The sequence below is a fragment of the Rhinatrema bivittatum genome, chromosome 2 (genome assembly GCF_901001135.1).
Source record: "Rhinatrema bivittatum chromosome 2, aRhiBiv1.1, whole genome shotgun sequence".
Lineage (NCBI taxonomy): Eukaryota > Metazoa > Chordata > Amphibia > Gymnophiona > Rhinatrematidae > Rhinatrema > Rhinatrema bivittatum.
In genome coordinates, this window is record NC_042616.1 from 306,700,207 (window position 1) to 306,722,920 (window position 22,714).

At 46.2% G+C, this 22,714-nt stretch overlaps 1 protein-coding gene across 2 annotated transcripts in view; it reads right to left on the minus strand.

Annotated features, from left to right (window-relative positions):
• Positions 1-22,714, minus strand: part of KIF15 (kinesin family member 15) — a 428,798-nt gene that overhangs the window by 369,134 nt on the left and 36,950 nt on the right. For both annotated transcript variants that reach the window (XM_029589694.1, XM_029589695.1), the window contains exons 2-3: positions 21,071-21,113; positions 4,312-4,498 (exon numbers count right to left, since the gene is read on the minus strand). In XM_029589694.1, the coding sequence (XP_029445554.1) occupies positions 4,312-4,498; positions 21,071-21,113 (230 nt within the window). The remainder of the gene's footprint in view (positions 1-4,311; positions 4,499-21,070; positions 21,114-22,714) is intronic.

A 22,714-nucleotide genomic window follows, 5' to 3' on the forward strand; every position in this document is an offset into this window, starting at 1 on the left:
GTAAGGTAGTCGCAGACCCGCGGTTAGCGGAGAGACAATAAGCGACGTACTTGAGCTTGCAGTTTGCATCTCCGTTCGTGTGACAGGAACACCTTGCCCTTCTTCGTGTCGAAAAGAGCTCCCAGATATTCCAAGGTCCGCGTGGGTGTCAGATGACTCTTGCTATAGTTGACCACCCATCCTAGGGACTGCAGAAGGTGGAGGGCCCTGGCTACCGCCATCCGACACTGATCCTCGGACTTTGCCCGAATCAACCAATCGTCCAGGTAAGAGTGGACCAGGAGACCTTCTCGGCGCAGAGACCTTCTCGGCGCAGCTGCGCCGCCACCACGACCATCATCTTCGAGACTGTACGTGGGGCCATCGCGAGCCCGGAACTGGTAATGCCGCCCTAGAACGCAGACCTGAGGAAGCGTTGGAACGATGGATGAATGCCTATGTGAAGATATGCCTCCGTGAGAAGATGTAGCTCCGACCTCCAGGGAGGCTAGAAACTCGCCGGGCCTTACCGCGGCGATGACTAAACGAATCGCCTCCATTGTGAAGTGAGGAATCCGAAGGCATCGGTTCACCCCTTGAGATCCAGAATGGGTCTGGACGTGCCGTCCTTCCTTGGGACGATGAAGTAGATGGAGCAACGGCCCTTGTCGTGTTGGCTGACCGGGACTGGAGAAATAGCTCCCAAGCCTGCTAAGCGTTGGATGGTGTCGAGCACCGCCGCCTTCTTCTCGGGAGCCTTGCAAGGCGAGACCAGGAACTTGTCCGCTGGGGTGTGAGCAACATCCAACGCGTAGCCGCGTCCTATGACCGTGAGGACTCACTGGTCTGCCGTTACACCGGGCCATCTCTCGGAAATGACATCAACCGTACCCCGCCGTTGGAAACGGCGTGCCGAGGCTGCGGCGAGAGATGGGCCGACCCCCTTTCATTGCGAAGACTTGGGCGCCGTGATTGCCAGGCACCTCCTTGTCTACCGAAGCGCCTACCTCGAAAGGACTGTTGCTGCCACTGCGGAGTACGGGAGGAGGAAGACCTATACGAGCGCCCGGACGACCTTTGAGGACGCGACCTCCTGGGACCCCGCTAAAGAGAACTGGCCGAAAACGAGGACCTCGCCCAGGATCTATCCTCGGGAAGCTAGAAGGCCCTGTTTTTCCCTCCCCAGGGAACTCGTTAACTCGTCCAATTCCTTGCCAAACAGCAAAGTCCCTTGAATGGTAGTGCCCCGAAATGAGCCTTGGAAGAACCATCCGCCGCCCAGTTGCGCAACCACAAAAGTCGGCGTGCCGAGACAGCCGCTACCATGGACCTAACCGACGTGAGCAGCCAATCGTGCAGCGCATCCACGCCATATGCTATTGCAGCTTCCAAACGATCTGCCTGCGCTGCCTCGTCTGCGGAAAAATCCGCATTGGCTTGAAGAACCTGGGCCCAGCGCAGACTGGCCCGCATGGCGAATTCGTGCAGATGGCCTGCACTCCCAGCGCGGAAACCTCGAAATCCTCTTGAGCTGCACTTCCAGCTTCCTGTCCTGAAGGTCCCTGAGAGCTGCCGCGTCCGTGACCGGAATTGGTAGATCTCTTTGTTACCGCGGAGACCGCTGAGTCCACCTTGGGGAATATGAGCAGGTCCAGCGCATCCTCCGGAAGCGGGTAAAGCTTGTCCATGGCCTGACTGACCTTCAAACCTAACGCCGGGGTGTCCCATTCCCGGAACAGAATATTCGTCGAGGAGAAAGAAACGGGAAAACCACTGCCGGAGCCGAGAGACCTAACAGGACCGGATCCATGTTTGCCTCCTGACGGACTACCACCGGAGGAGCTTCTATTCCCCGCTCCTGGAGAATGGCCGGAATGAAGGGTGGCAGGTCCTCCCTGCGGAAGAGCCGGACCACCTTGGGATCATCATTTTCCACTGCTTGGGATCCCTATCCGGCGCCTGGCTGAGCGGACTCGTGCGTCCCCACTCCGTCGGCCCCTTTCAGGGGCTTCTCAGGGGAATCAGAGTCCACCGCAGGGGGGAATCGGAATCGGCTTCCTGTGGGACGCCACGAGGAAGCCGCGTACTTCGGGAAGGGCCCCGGGACCCCTCCGCAGCGCCCTTAGGATTGCATGACGTCTTCCCTGGGGGGGGGGGGCCTTGCGGGGTCCCCCCCGGCCGCGCTTACTGCACGTACACTTTAGGACTTTGCGCAACGACAGCGCAAAATCCTCCGAAAGGGACCCCGAGGCTGAAGAATCCTCCTCTGAAAACCCCCGGGGACCAAGGGACCCCCGAGGGGACCCCCCTGTATCAACCCGCTGAGGAGAAAGCGCGGGAGGCAGGCCCGAGGCTCCTGCCGTTTCCCGCGCCATTTCACGGTCCGAGGCCAAAATGGCCGCCACTCCCGCGCTCAGCGGGAAAAAGTCTTGGGGCCGCTCTACCGAGCCCCCCCCTGCGCGGCGGCGATCGTGCGCTGCGGGATCGAGCCCCCCGAGGCGCCCCGGATGACCGCTCTCCACCCGGGAAGCAGGCCGCACACAGAGCACCGCGGTAAAGCCGCGCGCGCGCCGAGCCGCAGGCCTGACAGGCCGAGCCACGAGGCATGCCGACGAGCCGCGGCGAAGAGCGCACCGGGAGGAAAAAATTAAATTTAGCGAAACCGGCCCCCCCGGCGGCCCCCCCGGCCTCCCCCCTGCCAGCGGCGCCCCCTCCGGAGACCCCACGGAGCGGCGACGCAAAGCAGCAGAGAGCTGAAGCCAGAGAGAACCGAAAACAAAAGTAAAACAATTTTTTTTTTTTTTTTTTTTTTTACAAAACAACGCTTGTCGCTGTCCACGGTCCTGGAGCCCTAGTCCAGCAGGGGTGAGTGAACCGGGCTCCCCGGTGTCACCCCTGACGCTGCTATTGGGAAAGCCGGGTCCTCGACCCTAGCAGCGGCCTCAACCAGGGGGGGGTAGTCCCCTCGGGACCTCACAACCCCCCTGGGAGACAGGGCGGACGGGACCTCAGGGACAATTTAGCAAAATCAAATTTAGCCAAATCAAAATCCCAATTAACAACACTAAACTGGCCTAAAACCAAGAAAAAGAAAAGAACCGACCCTGACGGAGTACCAGAACCAGGGCAGGAAGGAAGGAGCTGTGACCTGACCTGCACCACCTACTGGAGACAGAGTAAGACTGAGGGGCTGTGACTGGCACAGGGGCATATATGCTCCGCCCACAAGTTTTAGTCTGTCTCCATCTACTGGTGCGGAGTCACAACCCAGGTGTCCTGGACTGATCCTGGTACGTACAGGGAACCATGTCTTAAGTTTTTTTTTGAAAGACAGAAGACAGGATTCTTGTCTGATGTCCGGTGGTATGGCATTCCAGATGGAAGGTCCCGCTGTAGAGAAGGCCCGTTCTCTGGTAGAAGACAAGTGAGCCACTTTGTTAGGGGGGGCGGCCTGGAAGGATGGCGCCAAGGTGATGGCCCTAAATTTAAAGGGCTGTCTCTTCCAGGAGTTCGGGGCCTCCAATTGGCCGGCGAGCCGAGTAGACGGGGTTTCCGGCAGCCTCGAGGCGGTGGGAGCTGGACGGCGGTGCGGTGAAGATCGGGGTAAAGGGTCTCTTACCCCAGGTGGATCGCCGTGCGAAGCGGTGCAGGAGACCTGCACCGCTTCGCACGGCGGTGCACGGCGGTGCACGGCGGTGCAGGTCTCCTGCACCGCTTACAGGTCTCCTGCACCGCTTACAGAACACAAGCTGAATGCGTATGGCTGTACTCCTAGGAGACACATACCAACTGCTAGTCAAAGGATTCTTAATTCTTGTCCTCAAGAGCCATAAAATGGTCTGGTTGTCAATGTAACCAAAAATATACAAATTAACCCAGCTCTTTAAACACATGAACACAATATCTGATGAATATTTACAGTAGACATTCTTAAAACTAGGACTGCTTACAGTTAAAGGATCAAAACTGAGAATCCCTGCTCTAGCAGAAATTGGTCTATTCATGTCTGAAAGCTGCCAAAGGTAAAGTTTATATTTGGGTGAATGGATGTTCATTAACACATCTGTAGGTTATGATGAATACTCCTGTGTGTATTCTAATATCTTTTTCAGGCCATAAATATTTTCACTATTTTTACTAAATCTTCCCCAAATATCTAATTTTAGGAGAATTACTGTGTAAGTGTTTTCTATATTCTGATCTGTAGAAACCAGGAATTTGAGTGACTCAAGTCCTACTAATTAGATATATGATGCTAATGAAATACAAAACATGTCATTTTGATTTTCCATGTCAAGACTACATTTTACTATAATCAAAAGTATTTTGTACCTGGGTTGCATCCATATTTGCAACATGATCGTACGTAAACGTTTTGGGCTCTGGCTTTGAATGGAGACGAATAGTATTGGTTGACAGAACAGATAAGCACAAGCCTTGCTCGCTATCAGCTGAGACCAATGATCTCTCTTCTAGGGGCCGGATTCTCACAAACACTCGAATGGCATCACCTTCAAGGCTTCAGAGACAAAAAGCAAAAAAAAAGTTACAAAAATCCAATATAATCAATTTTTCTTTTAACTATTTAAAGTAAGAGTTTGGTTAAATATAAAATATTTAAAAAAAAAGGCTATTCCCAATTATTTCTTCCTAGCCTGTGGAGAACACAGACTACACAAATTGGTTTTTTTTTTGCTCTGGCCCGAGTTCATGAACACAGACACCATGTCTCCCTTACATCAATATTAAGTCTAATAAGCTTCATTGCATTTTTACCTAAACATGACTGGGTACTGGTTAACACGATGTAGCACCATCACCGTTCCTAAAATAGCCATTGCAGTACATGAAAATGATGCAACTGCTGGCATCCTGTAAGTTATGCCTTAGTACAACCCATCCTCTCCCTTTCCCACAATCTGTATTCCCAGCACAGAAGTAAATGTAATGCAAACTTCACAAGTATCTGAGCTATGAGGAATAGCCAAGAAAAAAGTCCAAGTACAAAACTTAACAGTACCTTCATTAAGAACACTAATGAATTTGTTCATTTTTCACATTAAAGATATTTTTAATGAAAATTACAAAACAAGTACATTTGTTAACCAAAAAGTTGTCATTTTTCCAGACATTGTTTTATCATAAGTGGGTTAAGACAAACTAACTTGCTTATAAAAATGAATTACAAGTTCCCAGAGTAAATCCTGGCATTGCTTGAGTCATAAATTGTTTTAACTGCACTGTATTTCCATTGATGACTTCCAATGCATATGCACTTAAACAATTACAAAAGAAGTGGATCTCCATTATCTTAGTCTATTCAGTACTACTGATGAGTACATTGCACTCCCACCACACCACCTTTCCCCGATGTAGTTGCTGTCTTGTGCAATGAAAAGAGCTGCAGAGTGCCACCGAAAGCAGCGGGGGAGTTTTCCCAGTGACTATATTTTAAATAAAGTCACACCACTAAGGCTCCTAAGAATGCTAAACTTTGTTAATTGATATTCTCCAGGAAAAGACAAGCTGCTTACCTTTAACAGGTGTTTTGTGGAAAGTAGGACAAACCAGTCACACAAGTGGCCAACACTGTGGGGTGGAGGGTGGGATTGTAGCATTGATTTGCCCTACTGCCCACAGAGAACTCCTGATACAGGTAAGCAACTTTGCTTTCGCTGTGGACAAGCAGGATGAATCTAGCCACACAAAAAGGGACTCAAGCTAAGGATTGCAATGAAGTATTTGAATTTTTGTTGCATACAGGGCAATTGCAACCCAGTAAAGAGAAGCAGGAGAGAGAATTGAATTTGTTAGTTAAATAGGTTCCTTAAAACAGCTTGACCAAAACTCATTGCTGCGCAAGAACGCAGAGATTTTACTCCTGGAGGAATTCTATGCTAAAAGTTTTAAAACTCTGCATGCAATTTTTTTTAAAAATCTGCATATTTGCCAAAATAATTGATTTTGGGTAATTTCCAGTACAATATAGAAATAAATCACAAAAATACAGAATTTTAAAATTTGTATGCAGAATTCCTGTAAAATTACATAAGGCTCATGTGAGATAGTAAATAAACTGCCTTAGAACACCGTAAGGGACACAGCTATCTGGCCCAATCCTGCTTAAATCCCAATCCAACAAAGGATTGAGCCTGGGGAGGATCCCTTCAGCCTAGCCTAAGAAGGCAAGGCCCAGAAGGGTGGAAGACGCCCCAGGGAAGACAGTTTATGCCAGAAATAACAGTCCCTTGTGTTAACAATCAAATATGTTAAGGTAAGCAGCCTTTATGTTCTACTTTTGTTTTTGCTTGTAAATAAAGCCTTTTGTTTGGAATCAGCCAGTTTGGCCTCATTTTGTAGTCCTGGCTGTTGGCTGTTTCCCAAGTGACCAGAGCTCAATTCCCCTGCATTCTTTCCATTTACCCTTCCCCCAACTCCACGCTCTTACCCCCCTAACCCTTCCAGGTTTGAATCTCCCACCCCCCTCTCCCAGCTTTCTCTACCTAATATTTATCTGCCATCATGTTACCTTCCATGTAACATGCTTCCGGAGGGAGAAAGAAGGAAGAGGTATCTGCATTGAGTAGCAGTGCACAGCAGATAAAAAAAAAAAAAAAAAAAGAAAGAAAAAAAAAAACTACAGCTGCACACTGAAAGAGACCAACTCCTTCCTCTTCAGCCCCTGCAAGACTAATTCAGTCTTTCTTCTGTTCCAGTCAGCATTGGCAAGTGTAAGATGGCTGCCTTCTCTTAGTGCACATATTTTGGTGGGGGGAAGTGTCCAAGTCCACACTGCGCAGTTGTGACGCATTCCCTCAAGAGAACATGTTTGGTTCAAGTGCATATGAAAGACCAAGTAGCTGCTTCACAGATCTCTGGAACTGAAGCTGAACACAGATGAGCTTTGGATGCTGAAGTTGCCCTGACTTGATGGACTTTAAATTTGGTTGAAAGATGATTTCCTGTAATTAATATGAACTACAGCTCAGAAGCCATGTAGATAAAAGCAAGTTTGCTTACCATAAACTGTGTTTTCCATAGATAGCAGATGAATTAGCCATGTTGTCTGGGACATCCTCCAGGCGGCAGAGCTCTCTTAGAACACATGAGTCTTTAATGTAGTGCGCACCTGCGTGGATTTTCCCGTGCAGCCCCGGTCTCCCTCAGTCCATATCCAAGCAAGGAGAAGTGGAACAATAACTGTCAGATGCAGTAGGGTCAGCATGGCTAATTCATCTCATATCTACGGAAAATACGTTTACGGTAAGCAAACTTGCTCTTTTCTCGTAGATAAGCAGCATGAATTAGCCATGCTGTCTGGGAGTCCCCAGCTGATGTGTTGAGCGCAAAAATATCTGATCCTGTCCTGATGATGAGGTGAGGCAGTGCACTCAAGACAGTAGAGATGATAGGCGGACAGTTATTAAGCTTTGGCTTCGCAGCTTTCAAGAAGAGCCCAATCTGAGAATTGTTCTGCCCATGTCTGCATCAGTTGTGGTCTGTTTGCCTAAAAAGTAGTAGTGTGCTGTGAACGTGTGCAGCGAAGACCACGTGGCAGCTTTGCAAATGTTCAGAATGGGTACCTCATGAAGGTAAGCGACTGAAGCTGCCATAGCACGGACTTTGTGAGCCTTAGGGGAGGTATTCAAGGCTTCTGAACGTTTCTGATAGCAGAATTGTATGCAGTTTGAGATCCAGGACGAAAGGGTTCTCTTAGAAACTGGAAGTCCTGGGGAATTAGGATTAAATGATACAAAAAGCTGGGAGGCTCTGCGCTCAGAGTGAGTTTGACGTTTATAGTAAGTGAGAGCCCGTTTACAATCCAACGTGTGTAGCTTACCATCGCCCTCATTGCTACATGGCTTTGGGGAAAAAGTTGGAAGGGCAATGGATTGGTTGAAGTGGAAAACTGACACCACTTTAGGAAGGAAGGCAGACTCACTGTTTAAGAGCTCTGCCACCTAGCCGCTCGGAGGGCGTCCCAGACAGCATGGCTAATTCATGCTGCTTATCTACAGGAAAAAGTTTGCTGCTTCACTAGGGAACATTGTACAGCTGTAGCATAAGAAAAATTAAGATTTTCTGAAGACTTTTGTTCTTGCCAAATAAAATAGCAAAGCTCTTCTACCGCTTAAGGCATGAACAGTTTTCCAATGTAATAGCTTGAGGTTGTGGGAAGAAAACTAGCAGAATGCATTGGTTTAAATGAAATCGAGGCACGACTATTGGTTTAAAACAAAAATATATACATAAGGTGTTTAAGGACTGCCCTATCCTTAAAAATGTGCAGTAGGGAGGGTGAATCACTAGAGCTTAGCATTTACTTACACTGCGAACCAACGTAACTATTAGGAATAAAACTTTCCAAGAAAGAAATCTAAGGTCTATAGTTGCTAAATGTTCAAAAGAAGGATTCATTATGGCAGAGAACTCTATTGAAGTCCCACTGAGTAGGAAGTTCTCTAATTAAAGGGTGCAAATGATAAAGGCCTTTTATGAACCTTACTATTGAACATTGCACAGTTGGTTAGCCTTTCAAGTGATGAACTACCACAACAGGACTCAGATGCACTCTTACAGAATTTGATTTCAAGCCTGCATTTGAAAGGCTAAGGTAGCTATTTGAAGTGAAATGTGAAACAACTAAAGGAGTCTGTATTGTGGTTAGTTTGCCAAGTCAAAATGTTTTCCATTTAATGTTATAAGAATATCTAGTTAATGTGTCCTACCATACAGACCATTTATTTTAGAGGGAAAGGATATATCTAAGCTGTTAGAGCTAGCGATTGCAGATTGGGATAAGGATGACAGTTGTCTTGCATTAGCAAAGTTGGAAATATTTGAAGACATATGGGGGCGGATTTTAAGAGCCCTGCTCGCCTAAATCCGCCCAAATCCGGGCGGATTTAGGCGAGCAGGGCCCTGCGCGCCGGTGAGCCTATTTTACATAGGCCTACTGGCGCGCGCAGAGCCCCGGGACTCGCGTAAGTCCCGGGGTTTTCTGAGGGGGGCATGTCGGGGGCATGTCGGGGGCGGGCCCGAACCGCACGGCGTTTTCAGGGCGTGTCGGGAGCGTTCCGGGGGCGGGCCCGGGGGCATGGTCGCGTCCCGGCGCGCTAGCGGCCCGCTGGCGCGCGGGGATTTACGTCTCCCTCCGGGAGGCGTAAATCCCCCGACAAAGGTAAGGGGGGGGGTTTAGACAGGGCCGGGCGGGTGGGTTAGGTAGGGGAAGGGAGGGGAAGGTGAGGGGAGGGCAAAAGAAAGTTCCCTCCGAGACCGCTCCGATTTTGGAGCGGCCTCGGAGGGAACGGGGGTAGGCTGCGCGGCTCGGCGCGCGCCGGCTTTACGGAATTGATAGCCTTGCGCGCGCCGATCCAGGATTTTAGCGGCTACACGCGTATCTACTAAAATCCCGCGTACTTTTGCTTGCACCTGATGTGCCAGCAAAAGTACGCCAAATCGCGCAGTTTGAAAATCTACCCCATGGAGTATAGCCAACTAGATCTGTCACAGCTAAAATGGGGCAACAAGGATAATTTTATCTTTTCTTAGTTTCACAATAGTCTTTAATATAAGAGGAATTGGTTGAAAAGCGTAAAGGAGATGATCTGGCCGATGAATGTCAAATATGTCCCTGGCAAAAGTATTTGGAGTTGGTCTTCTTGAGCAGTATAGTGCAGAGGTTCCCAAACCAGTCCTGGACAACCCACCCCACCCCCAGCCAGTCAGGTTTTTAGGATATCCACAATGAATATGCATGAGATAGATTTGTATGCACTGCCTCCATAGCAGACAAACCTGACTGGCTGGGAATCCTCCAGGACAAGTTTGGGAACTACTGGTATAGTATTGTTGGAAGATGGTGGTTGAATGGAATTACAAAGATATATCATTTGTTCCCCAACACTGGAAGACATACTGTTAAGGTGAAAAGAAAACTTATGGAATCCGCCCGAACATCAGAGTTCTCAGTTAGATATATTGCAGAGTTGTATTTTCCTTGTGAAAGGCCAATTCCAAATTCTGAATGTTTCTTTACAAATTTTTTTTTTTTTTTAGATCCCATGACTCCCTGTTTATGTAGTACATGGCTACTTGGTTGTCTATATGTATTTGCATTATTGACTGTATTAACTATTTCTGGAATACCAGGAGAACATTTAATATTACCCACAACTCTAGTTGATTTATATGGAACATTTCTTGATTATTTATTTTTAACTTTTGTATACAGACATTCTTGTATAACATACAAATCACACCGGTTTTCATTAAAACAGAAGATGCAGGAAATATGTTTCCTTTGTCTAATACACTGAAACATTTATAACAAAATTTATACAAAGTCCCGAAAAAGCATATTGTGTTGACATACGCCCCCAGCCTTATAAGGACACATCTGTGATTAGAATGGTTTTGTGGATGTTGAGGTTGGAAAGTTTGACTACAATGAAGATTCAATGGCACAATACAAAGTAGAGAACAAATTTGTTATTTATTCTGAAACACTGGTTGAGTATGCAGATTCCAATGGCTACTTAAATGCCATTGGACTTGTCTCATGTGTAAATGCATATTTGTGAAGTGCTTTTTAAGTATATGTCCCGAAAGTGTGCTATTATCTCAATTAAAATTATTTTATTACAGAGGATTGTTATCCATAAAAAACACTGAGATACAAGTTCCTTTCCGCCGATTGAAGAATTTACATCAGTAGCCCTTGAGGCAGTGTATGCGAAACATGGTATCATGTTGGGCTATGCCAGATGGAGGAAGTATCTCCTTTTTTAAAAGTTTAAAAAAAAAAAGTTAAAAATATATTAAAAATTCATAAAATTAGAAGGGTTCATGTTTTGGACCTATGATTAAAGTGCACCCTGACCGATGAGAAAACTGAAAGCCACAAAATACTGGTTTCAGTATCCACGGGATAATATGATGGTCCTTTATAATAAGTTAATTGCAATATGTTTTTCTCTGAGTATTACCTTTGTTAAAGAAACTGCAGATATGTCTACTAGTAGCACCTGATAACCTGTCATGTACATCTTCCTGCAGGCCTGAAACATTTAGCCATGTTAATCTACTTAATCCTATGGCTGAAGACCTTGATGTATCAAGAGTCAGATTGAGTTTTGTGCATTCCTCTACATTACTGATCTGCTGTGTGACCATTTGAAATCAATGTGGCAAAATTTTAATTTTGTAGTATAACTCCACCCCAGTGTGCATGTCCTGCAGGGGGGAGGCCATAAACTCATTTGTAAGTTCTTTGGGCAAGGAACCTTGACTATCACTTTTCTTTGCCCTTTTTCCCCAAGGGTGTGGATGCTTTGGTTTGGGGAAAAGGGTTCCTTTTGGGTCCCAGTATAGGGGTGGCTAACATCCTTATAGATAGGTATCCATAGTAGAGGGGCAATCTGTTTACTGCGTGCTGAATGCCCAAATAAACACGCTGGAGCCACTGGTTGAGTGTCCAAAATTAAAATCTGTACTGTAAATGCTGATTGAATAATAGCACAATAAATGTGTTTGCAGACCCACAGCCTTACCACCTCTTTTTACAATCCTCTGTCCTCTATCTGTGCGGGAGTATTGAATAGGCAATGGCACTATCTATCCTTCTGGGTTTTCAGGTTGGTAGTCCCAGTGGGCAGGGCAACCTTTAGATGCCTGGGAAAGCCCCTTCCAAGCTGGCCATGAACCTGCCTCTGCAAAGAGCAAATTCCCTCTCCCCAGGGGCTTGAAAACTCCAGATGGGTGACCTCCAAATTGTAAATAAGATATTACTCACACAGTTCTTTTTTTCCCTTTTCATTCGATGGGGATCCCTATTGGGAGGGATCCTGGATGGAACTACAACCTCACAGGTCCACAGATGGGTAGAAGAGGGGCAGAAAACATTTCCTCCCAGATCTTTAAAAATAATTTCTGGTTCCCAAAAGGTAACACTGGAGCTGTCCCTCACAATGGGTCACTATCACTTCAGGGGCAGGTCTTCCCTAGCCCTGGTCGTCCCAGACACAGGGTTCCCCGTGCCCTGGATCCAGGAAAGGCCCAGGTGTCCAGCAAGGTTCTTACCAAGTAAAAGTCTAAAAATATTCCCAGGACAACCACTCTGCACCTTGGGAGAAGAGTACAGCAGTGGTACCCTCATCCTGTCCAAAAGGATGCCAGGCAGGAAGAAGCCCAAGACCCCAGGGTAGGCCAAAATCTCCAATCTTCCTCCTGAACTGCAAACATAGTGCCTTTGGCAGAGCTCTGCTATAAAACCTCTGAATAGGACATCCATTCTAGCACCCTCAAGGGAAGGGCTGAACACGAATGGATCCTCCCCTAATTATCTTTTTCTCTAACTGTACTTTTTTCCCAGGGCTTACTGCTAACTCAAAGGTGCAGCTCTTTCAAAGAATCTGTTCTCAATAAGGACACTGGCCCTGTAAGGCAGCTCTAATCTAGCAGTCTAGGCTCTCTCACTGCAGTCACTTGTTTTCCTCTTCACTGTTCCACTGCTTCCTCTCCAGCTGCTGCTCCTGGGTCTCTGCTAAAGAATTTCTCTGAAGCTGCTCCCAAGGTTTGGAAGCTGATGCTGTATCTTGCTGCTCATCTAGGTCCTGCACTGTGCAGGCCAGCTCCAAGGACAGGCAGAAAATCTCCTTCCCTTGTGGTCTAGTGGTTAGGATTCAGCACTCTCACACCACCACATCCAGCTCAGTCAGAGCATGAGAATCTCAGAGTTGGGGTTACAGTAGCTTGGAACATCATTTTGCCTGAAGAATCTGTTTGGCTTCCTTCCCTGGAGGAATTTTAGAGTATGCCTTTTCTTTACTTTTTTCAGAGCTGCTTCTACTATTGCCACTGAATTTTGTGGGAGCTGTACCTTCCCGTGTCCTTGATATTTCTGAACCAAGATTTATCTTTATCAACTGGAGGTGCACGGAGAGGTGATTGCCAGAATTTCAGCTAAATATCCTGCAGAGCTTTATGAATTATCACCATGGACTATTGTAGAAACTAAAATTCCCAAGAAGATTCTTCATAGTTTTCTTCTCTTCCAGATTAAATGGAACTGCTTGTGCCATCTTTTGAATGAAGGGAAGATGTGACATCTGGAGGAACAACAACTCCTCATTCTGGTGATGGATCAGAATGCAATTTGACAGAGCCCTGGAGAGATAAGTGAGAGATTCCTGATAGTGGTCTGAAAATTGTGTGGAAGAATCCCTTGGAGCCATAGAAAAAGAATTGCAGTCTAAAATCAAAAATTCTACCTCAAACTTGAGAAGAAAGAATCTTCTCAGAATTTTTTCACTATTTGTGCCTATTTGAGAAGATGCTTTTGGGGCCAAAGATGATTATGTACAGTGACCTCTAGAAGTCAATGGCACCAAAGACCTTTCTGGGGTTTTTTTGTATTCTGAGCAGGAAGTTGAAGATTTAAGGGTACTTCGAGGACTCCGATCTTTAACTTTTAGATACTGGTTGACCCAAACCCTTCTTTTCTTACAGAAAAGAATGACATTTTGTTTTAAGCTCTCTAAAGGAGTGCATCTAGGAGACATCCTACCACAAGCAGCACAGTTTGCTGTATCAAGGTCTGGGCTGAAGTACCACAAGATAGAGAGTTCAGGTATTCATCAGCTGAGTGTACAGTTTTTACACAATTGAATTTGCTGGACCTTGAATTCTTTACAGACATTGTCAGAGATGAAAACTTGAAGAAAAGTTTTAAATTATTTTTGAAGCGGGGCTCACACCAACACTAAAATAAGGAACTGAAAACTGAGAAAAATAAGGAAACAAAACACAGCAACATAATCAGAGACATCCTTATGTGATAGCAGAAGAAAGGACTGACTGGCTCATGCAGCAGCAGCAGGAATTCTCATTCAGACTCACTTTTAGTCTTACTGAACTCTAAGAGCACACCCAGATTGGCACCATTACACATTTGTATGACTGGATTTGTCCTGCTTGTACACAGAGAATAAATTATACAAAGTGTTAATGCCTGAGTGAAGTAGTCTGGTGATGAGAACCAGAATACAGGGTTAAAATCTTGACTCTTGTGACCTTTGGAAAGTCACCTCTCTTTCTATTCCCTTAGGAACAAATTTGACTAGTAAGCTCTCCGCAGACTATGAAATGCCTACTTTAGCTGAATGTAAATTGCCTAGAATGAAAAGGTATAAGTATAAAACAAAAATAAAAAAATATAAGCTGACAGTTTTTCTAAAATAAGAAGCACCTAAGACTTTAAAACTCATAATACATTACACAGTAGACAATTTTAAACAAAATTTTGAGCACACAGCAAAAATGTATTAAGCTTGGGATTCTCTAAGCCAGTAGTTCTCAACAGGTGTGTCGGGACACAGTAGTGTGTCACGAAGTCCCGGAAGGTGTGTCGCAGAGCCAGCAGAAGACTGATCTTCTCTCAGTCTGGACAGTTGGGTATGACAGGAAGCTGCTTTTGCTTTCTTCTCCTCTTCCTGACTGGTGCGAGGTTGTTCCCTCTTCCTTCATCCAGACCAGAGTGCAATAATCACCAACTTCTATTCATATGGGCCCAGCAGGACACAAACTTTATCTCTCTCTGCCTGGCTTGGCAGTGAGGCTGCTGATGCTCTCTTCACCCCATGGGGCCTGGATGTGAAAGAAAGAGCATAAGGGAGAAATGTGCATGCTCTGTAGATTCACTGCTGCTGCCTCATCTTACTCTCCTCAGTGCTTCTTGCCCTCATCTGCTGCTGATAAAGAGGGAGGGAGATTCTAGATTGGACAAGTCTTTTCTGCTGGCTGGGAACCAGGAAGAGGAGAAATGTACTGGACAGGAAGGCATGGGAAGATAGGAAGTCAGGAGTCTGCTGGATACGAAGGGGTGGGAGAAAGGAGGTTGGGTGCTAGGTAGGGAGAGGCAGTGAAAGGAGGGGTTAGGGCTGCTGGGCAGGGATGAGAGATGGAGTTGTGGGGCAGCTGGGTTGGGGGGAGAGGGAAGTGGGGGATGCTGAGCAAGAAGGGGTAGGAAAGAGGAGGTCAGAGGCATTCTGGGTAGGGGAGAGAGAAGGGCAGAAAGGGAGCATGGGACAGAGGATGTTGGGTGGGGGGATGTCAGTAATGTTGGACAGGGATATGAGCATGTGAAGAGATGATTGAGCAGTTGGGAGAAGTGAAGGGTGATGGGGGCATGAAGGGAAGTGACTGGGTACAAGGGCCAGTTTTGAGAATATGCATTTCTTCTCTCTTTAACTTTGCTTAATGTAAGAGGAAATTTATTTTGGTTTCTAGTCTCCAGTTTTGCACTACATGTAGGTGGTGGTCTTGGGGTTCCATTCCAGGTTTTATTCCCACATTTGTAATTTGTGGGCTTTTATTCTATATTTGGTGAAGGCAGGTCTATCTGTGTTCTGTGTGTATGTGACATGGATGAGGTACTTAGAGGTTTGTATCAGCCTTATTTGTTGCATTTTCTCAATATATTATACTGGTGGTGAACTGCTGCTTTTTCATAGATAGGGCTATTGCTGTTTCATTTCTTGGAGTTAGTGCGGCTGAGGTATGGCAGGTTTGATAGACATGTATAGAGAGGGGGTTTTTTTTTCCAGGTTTTGTATTTTACAATGCACCTGGTAGCAGAGGGAGTTTGGGATGCTGTTAACAGAATATCTTTTTTGTATGGTGAGTTGTACAGGGAAATGTTTTAGTTCTGCTCTGCATCCATTGTTAGGAAGCAGGGGACTCCTGTGGATGCAGAGAATATGCTTATATTTACTCCCAAGATGGTCATGTGTTCAGTGTGTCATGCATGTGAGCATCATCTCTCAGGTGTGTCCTGATAGAAAACAAGGTTAAGAACCACTGCTCTAAGCCATATCCAGCACACCACACATGGCATGAGCTATATGCCACCTCTCCCCATCTTCTCCTCAAACTGTCAATCAAATAAAGTGAAATGATTTTACTCACTTTGCAGCTCAACGACAGTACTCTAATACATCTAAAACGTCCCCTGATCAAACTCTGGTGACTCAAAAGACATTGACAAATTCATCTGGCAAGACTACACAAGGAAGGACATATCTCCTACGAGGCTCTTCAGCATAGACAAGAGACAGCTGAGAGGAAATATGATAGAAGTCTATAAAATCATGAGTGGGGTGAATAGGGAACAGTTATTTACCTTTTCCTTGGAATAGGGGACACTCCATGAAGCTATTCTATTCCATATCATCTTCACTGGCTCCCAATCGAAAGCATAAAAGTTAGTTTGCTTATCAAACTGTTTTCTGTAGATAGCAAAATAAATTAACCATGCTGAATGAGTCAAGTCATCTGGCAGCATTAGGTGGAGCTGTCTCAAAGCTTTAGAGCTTTAACTCTACTGGTAATGTGATTGATCATCCCAGAAGTCTCCTCAGTACATATCAAAGAAAAACTATCCAGAAAACACACAAATCCTGTCCAGGGAGAAGGGCAGGAAAGCATGGCTAATTCATCCTATCATCTACGGAAAAGAGCAAGTTTGCTTACCAGAAACTGTGTTTCCGTGGCTAGCAGGATGAATTAGCCATGACTTTGGGGAACATCCTCTAGGTGGCAGCTCTCTCTCAAAGCACACAGAGCTGTGCTCTATGTGCCCACGTGGAAGCATCTCCCATGACTCCCATCCTGCCTCAGTCTGTTTTCCAAGCTCTGGACGGAGTCAGATAGGAGACTGTCCGGGGAGGCGGGCAGGAATTATCAGGCTAATTCATCCTGCTATCCACGGAAAATACCGTTTACGGTAAGTAAACGCTCTTTTCCGCAGATAAGCATGCTGAATTAGCCATGACTTTGGGGAGTCCCAAGCTGGAAGGTTGGAGCATCGACACACCCTGGGGGCGGTGTACCGCCTCTTCCAGTTTCCAATGACATGCTCAACCTGACCCAGAGTCGCGGACAGGCTCACTTGTCCTTGACAGAGGATGGGTCAATCTTCTCTACCCTCTGCGGCCATCTGCTGACCAGCAGTGGTGTAATGTGTAAGGCATGCAACAATGGTCACATGGTGGTTCGCGAATGTTCATAACGAGCGCAACCCTCATAGTGCGATGGATGTCGCAATTGCTCTGTCTTGTGGCCTCAGTGCAGCATCAGAATGCTTTATGTTTCCTAGAGCAAGACCAGATGCTCTAGTACCCGGAGCCCGGCACTTCATCTTTAAAGGATGCCCAAGTTGGGAGTGCTAGACTCAGAGTGTACGCAGCGGTCACAGTAGGTTGAGCAGATTCAGGATCCCAACGTGTGAAGTCGTCTTCTGCGTCTGCCTTAAACAGCTCTGGGAGACAGTTGGCCCAGTTATCGCCCGAGTAAGACAGAGAGCAGAGATAACCCCAGGAAGGGCGAGGAATCATTCATAGTGCTGCCCTGTCGCAGTGAGATTCGAGGTACGAAGAAGCAGTAGATAATCGCCAGTTGTTCACTGACCCTCTTTTCTATACTTAGGCCGACCCAGGCGGACTTCCCCACAGGCATGATGTCCCTGGTGACAGTTGTCCGATGATGCATATAGCAGAAACCTGGGTAGAGTCAGGCTCAGACTAGATTTTCACGGACCCACTCTCCTTGACTGCTGGAGGATCCTTCGGTAATCTGGAGTTCAATGCTAGGTATGACACCAGGGAGGCATCTTGAGCAGATGATAGGCTGCAATGGCGCTGATGTGCCCTGTCCAATGCTGTTACCCTTCTTGCTCAGCATAGGGGAGAAATCTTACACATGCTTCCTCGGTAGCCAAGAAGGTTCGATCCGTGTTCTCCACTCCACCTTGCATGCTTGGCGCAATTACCATGTTAGTCCTTCCAGGCAGGGTACTTACTGGAAGAGCCTCCCTACGCCATGCTTCTGGATTAGTAGATTCAGGTATGTTGATATGTCCTTCAACCTCCCCAAGGTTGGATGCTATCAGGAGTGAATCGGGTGGAGGAAGGATCTCTTTTCCTGACAGGTCTGGTGTATGTCCATGGGTGTTAGCTTCCCAATGGGTGGACAAACCAGGCAAGCGTCCCACGGTGAGTGATACCGATTCCATTCGAGCTTCGCCTCTGAGTGGTCCTCGTATACGAGATACAAGGAAAGTATACGGTGGTCTTTTAGTCTCTACCTTGACAGCTCGATATGGGCAAAGTATTCTGAGTATATTATCCTCTTTGATAATTAGAAGAGGAAGCCTTTCATGTTGGCAGAAAAGATCACAAAGCTCTGCACTAAAATCTAGAAACTGATGGTGATGTGGGCTTCCAGGGCTTGGAATTATTTGAAAGTCCTGGGGTCCATGGCAGGAGGCTCGGATTTAGTCTCATGGGCTCGAGTGTGCATGAGATCTTTTCAGATACCCCGTCTCTCTCATTGGAGGGCCCAGTCAAGGTGAGGCTGTTGCTATAAATTGAAGACTGAGCCAGCTTGACCTAATGGCTTTCAAAGCAAGAGGCATAGTTAGAATCCCCTGCTTGGATAACAGTGACAACAGATGCCAGTCTGAGCAGATGGGGAGCATACTGCCAGGACAGACTGTCCAGGGTCATTGGAATATGATAGAAGCAAGGTGGTTGATCAGTTGCTTGGAAACAGGGCCAATAAGATAGACTTTACAAAAGTTCTTGCTGCTGATCTGCAGAAGGGTGGTATGAATTGTCAGCAAAATGCCACTGTGTGGCATATGTGACTTGACAATTGGGCAAGAGAAGCCTTCAGGTAGCTCTGGAGATAGATCTTTTTTGCTTAGATGGTCAGAAAGGCATGTACAGGTTCTCAGCAGCCCATACAGTGGGCCCTCGAGTTATGAACAACTCGGGTTACGACCAACATTTAAGGTTTCAGGTTACGAACAAAATTTTAGTTACGACCGAAATTCTGGTTTTGAGTTACGAACAGATCTCTATTTACAGCCAAAAATTCGGGGGTGGGGGAGAGACTAACCATAATGCCCTCATGCATTTATATCTCTATGGGAGGCCCACCTAGTAACTCGAGGTGAGGTTTAGGTAGTGTAGGGGTTAGGGGCCACTTTGACATTCAGAGTGAGATGTACAAACAGAGCAGTGCTCACTTGTGAAGATTTGATGACCTTCGGAGTGAGGAAACTTAGCTATATATGAGATTTGTGCAATGTTCTCTCAACCTAACTTGATGTTACCCATGTAGAGAGTCCATATGCAGATATCGTAAAGGAACTGGTGGAGGAGGTGAAATTGTTTCTGGTAGGCTAGGCACATTTTATAACTTTTTGGTGAGTACACTAGGAAATTATTGGTGTTTCTGGTAATTAATGACCTTATACAACCATTTTTTATTATAGAAATGGTTAGGTAAGGGGTGCTTTTAGGAGGTTCAGAACGCGTTATTGGGTTTCTCATTATTTCCTATGGAAAAAAGTGTTTATTTACAAACAACTTGGGTTACAACCAGCTCTCTGGAACCAATTGAGTTCGTAAGTCAAGGGACCACTGTATTGTGGGAGTGGGGAATGTGCAGGCAGACTGAGTCCAACACATGCTAGATTCAGAGGCGTTGGAGCAGATGAGCTATGCCACCTTACTGATTGTACTCAGAGGGGTGAGCCTCTGGCTGTCATGGCTTCCTTGAGAAATTCACAACGGATGGTGGAAGCTTGTGTCAGACCAGGTGTCGTTGAGTCTGCTCCGGGGCCCAGATAGGACTTCCTCGAGAGCGAGGACAGAGAGGGCCTCTTTGGCAAGGCCCTATGGTGAGCCGGAGACTGATAACCACCCCATGCCGGTTCAGAGTGGAGCATCATGCAATGTCCACCTACACGATGCAAGGAAGCGCTTTCGCTGAACCTGACTCTTCGGTGCGCCTCATCGAAGCCGATGCATCCAATGCGTCGAAGTGTTGGAGTGACTGAAGTCAGTGCATCGGCTCATTTGGCAGTGGGTATCTTCCCATTTGGGAATCCCAAGCTGAGTACCTCCCTTCGCTGGCTCAGAGGTGTTGCGACCTGATTGAGGTACAGAGGAGAGTTGGCCGATGTATTGACGTGCAGAGTCTATGCTGGAAGTATGCTGACCTGTGGAGGCATTGCTTTGACATAAATATAGGCAAAGCCTAGGAGGCTGGCCAGCAGCTGTATGTGGACTTGAGGGTGGTTCAACCCCATGTGTGTAAGCAAGATGGACTGACAGCCGCACCACTCTGTCATCCTGATCAGAGAGGTGTTTGATTGGAGAGTTTGAGCATAGACTTGCCTGGGAAGAGTTTCTCGAAGGGTCCTATCTCAGAAGTTCTACAGCCATCTCACTGACTGGTGATGCTGTCCTCTGAGGCCTAACAAGGTTTGCTTAAGAAGGAAGAATATGCTTCTCCTGTCCAGCACATTGGTCATGTTGATTGAGGTTGCCTGACCCCAGAGTTGGAGGTTCATGGCATACTGCAACCGCTTTGGATAGCGACAAAGCAATATTGGTTGCGACTGAGGCACCAGTGATCCTGCTGCAGCGCAGTCCAGCTTCCTCATGTTTCATTGCGATTGGGAAGCCTCGGGGGGAGGGGGGGACAGATCTTAGGGCTACCTCCATTCCCCTGGGGCAAGACATCTTTCTACGGAGATAGGCACCTGCTCAGAAAACAGGTGATGCAATGGGTTTGTTAACCTGAAGGCCAGCTAGCTACTAGCAAGGCTGAGGAAGCTGGTCTCACTATCAGTCACATGGGACCCAAACCCTTCAGTTCATTGAAGAAAGTGATGATTTAGGGCTGTATCAATGTGTTACAGATCGGGAAAACGAAGCGCCAAATTCTGCAAATTTCTTTGGCGGCCCTGGGCAACAGTCTGCATAAGGAAAACCAAAAGGCTGAAACATTTAACTAGGAACAATTTGTCTACACCGCTACCCACACACACCACAGGTCAGACAAGATAACCTTCTTCAGATAGGCAAAACCAAAACAAAGTGACATTTGGTCCATCGTTGTCCATGCCCGCTTCCAATATGCTTAGCAGCTTTCTAGAAAGTATGCCAGTGTAGTAAGCCACTCAGGTGTGCCTCCAGACTGTTTATCAGAGAATCATTAATAGTTTTCTTCTATTCCTTACCTTGGTAAAGGAGACACAGCTTGTGCAGTATCATTTGAACCTCCTATTGGAAAAAGAAAAAAAAAAAGATCAAATTACTCTCCAGTAATAACATTTTAAATAGTTAAAAACAATGCTTGCTCTTTTGTGCCACATTGAAAATTGAAGTCTATCTGCAAAACCTGTTACAATATGGGTAGTGGTAGAGTAAACCTTTCCAAGCACCCCTTTATGGCCACCCCTACATGGAATCATTTCTTCTTTTGATGGACTGTCTATTGGGATAAAATTAAGCACATTCCCATTGAGTCCACTGAAAACTTCTACACAAGTCTTAAAATGCAGTCACCACTGGATTCATTTCAAACTGGCATTGAAAAAAGCATCAAGGAATGTTGTGTACACAGGCGTGTACACATATATTTTTAAATATATTAAGTGTACCCTTTCTGTCTCAAAGTTCAGCTCATGTACCCCTTTAATACTGTGTGGGCCTGGGCAGGCTCCTGAAACACCATATCAACACCGTGCAATACCACACAGCCTTAAGGCCTGCCCTCCAAAATTAAAAAGATTCTAGTTTTGTCAGAGGATTTTTCTATTTTTTTTTCTATATTGAATCCTTTTCCTAGTTATTTCCATCTTTGTTTCTTTTCTCCATCTCTCCCTTACCAACAGTCTTATCAGTTCTTATTTCTCTTCACCTCTTTCTGCTGTCCAACCCTTCTTTTCTCCCCATCTTGCCTATCTCATCTCATCCCCGTCCACATTCCCTCTCAATTTCTAACCTCCAATCTCCCTGGCTTCTGTCTCTTCTTGGAGGAGCTGAATTACAAGACAAATTTTCTGGATTGAATTCAACAGAGTCCTTATTTTATATGGGTATACATTTTTTTCATATTGCTTTTAATTTTGAAAAACATGTTGCATTGCTTTTTTGTTGGGTATTTCTGCTTAGCTTTAGAAAAATATAACGGAAAAGGCTCCAATTCACACAAACCACCACCCACCCCTTGCTTTCATTCTGACTTTATAAAATTAACCCGAGGGACAATGCAATAATTTTCGCGGAAAGCAGGTGCTGACTTTTCAGCGCCCGCTTTCTTAACGCACGCATGGTGCCCGCGGCTGCTGCCAGTTATGAAGACCGATGCCTGTAAATTCTGCGTCCATTTTTATTTCTGGCAGACGGCCAGTTATGAAAACAGACGCCAAGTTTACCGGTATCGGTCTTCAATAACTCTGCGGTCTGCCAAGGTTTTTTTGTTTTGTTTTTTTTACTGAAGTACAGAAAAGCAGTTTTTTCTGCTTTTCTGTCCTTTTACACGTGCTCAGCTATTAATGCCTGCTCCAGGCAGGCGTTAATATCTGAACGATAAATGTGCATCTGAGACGCACATTTATTTTTTTGAATGCGAAGTGAATGATTAATAGCCTCATTCACATGCATTTGCATGTGATGAGTGCTATCATTCACTCCGCATTGGACGCGGGTTAAATAGGCATTAATCCCCCTATTGCTTTAGGGGGTAGATTAGCACCTATTTAACCCGCATCCGACAGCAGGCTAAACAGTGCGCTCATGTGAGCGCACTGTATTGCATCGGCCTCCCAGTGTTTCCCAACACTTTCTTGGAGTCACCCCTAATCAGTAGGGTTTTTAGG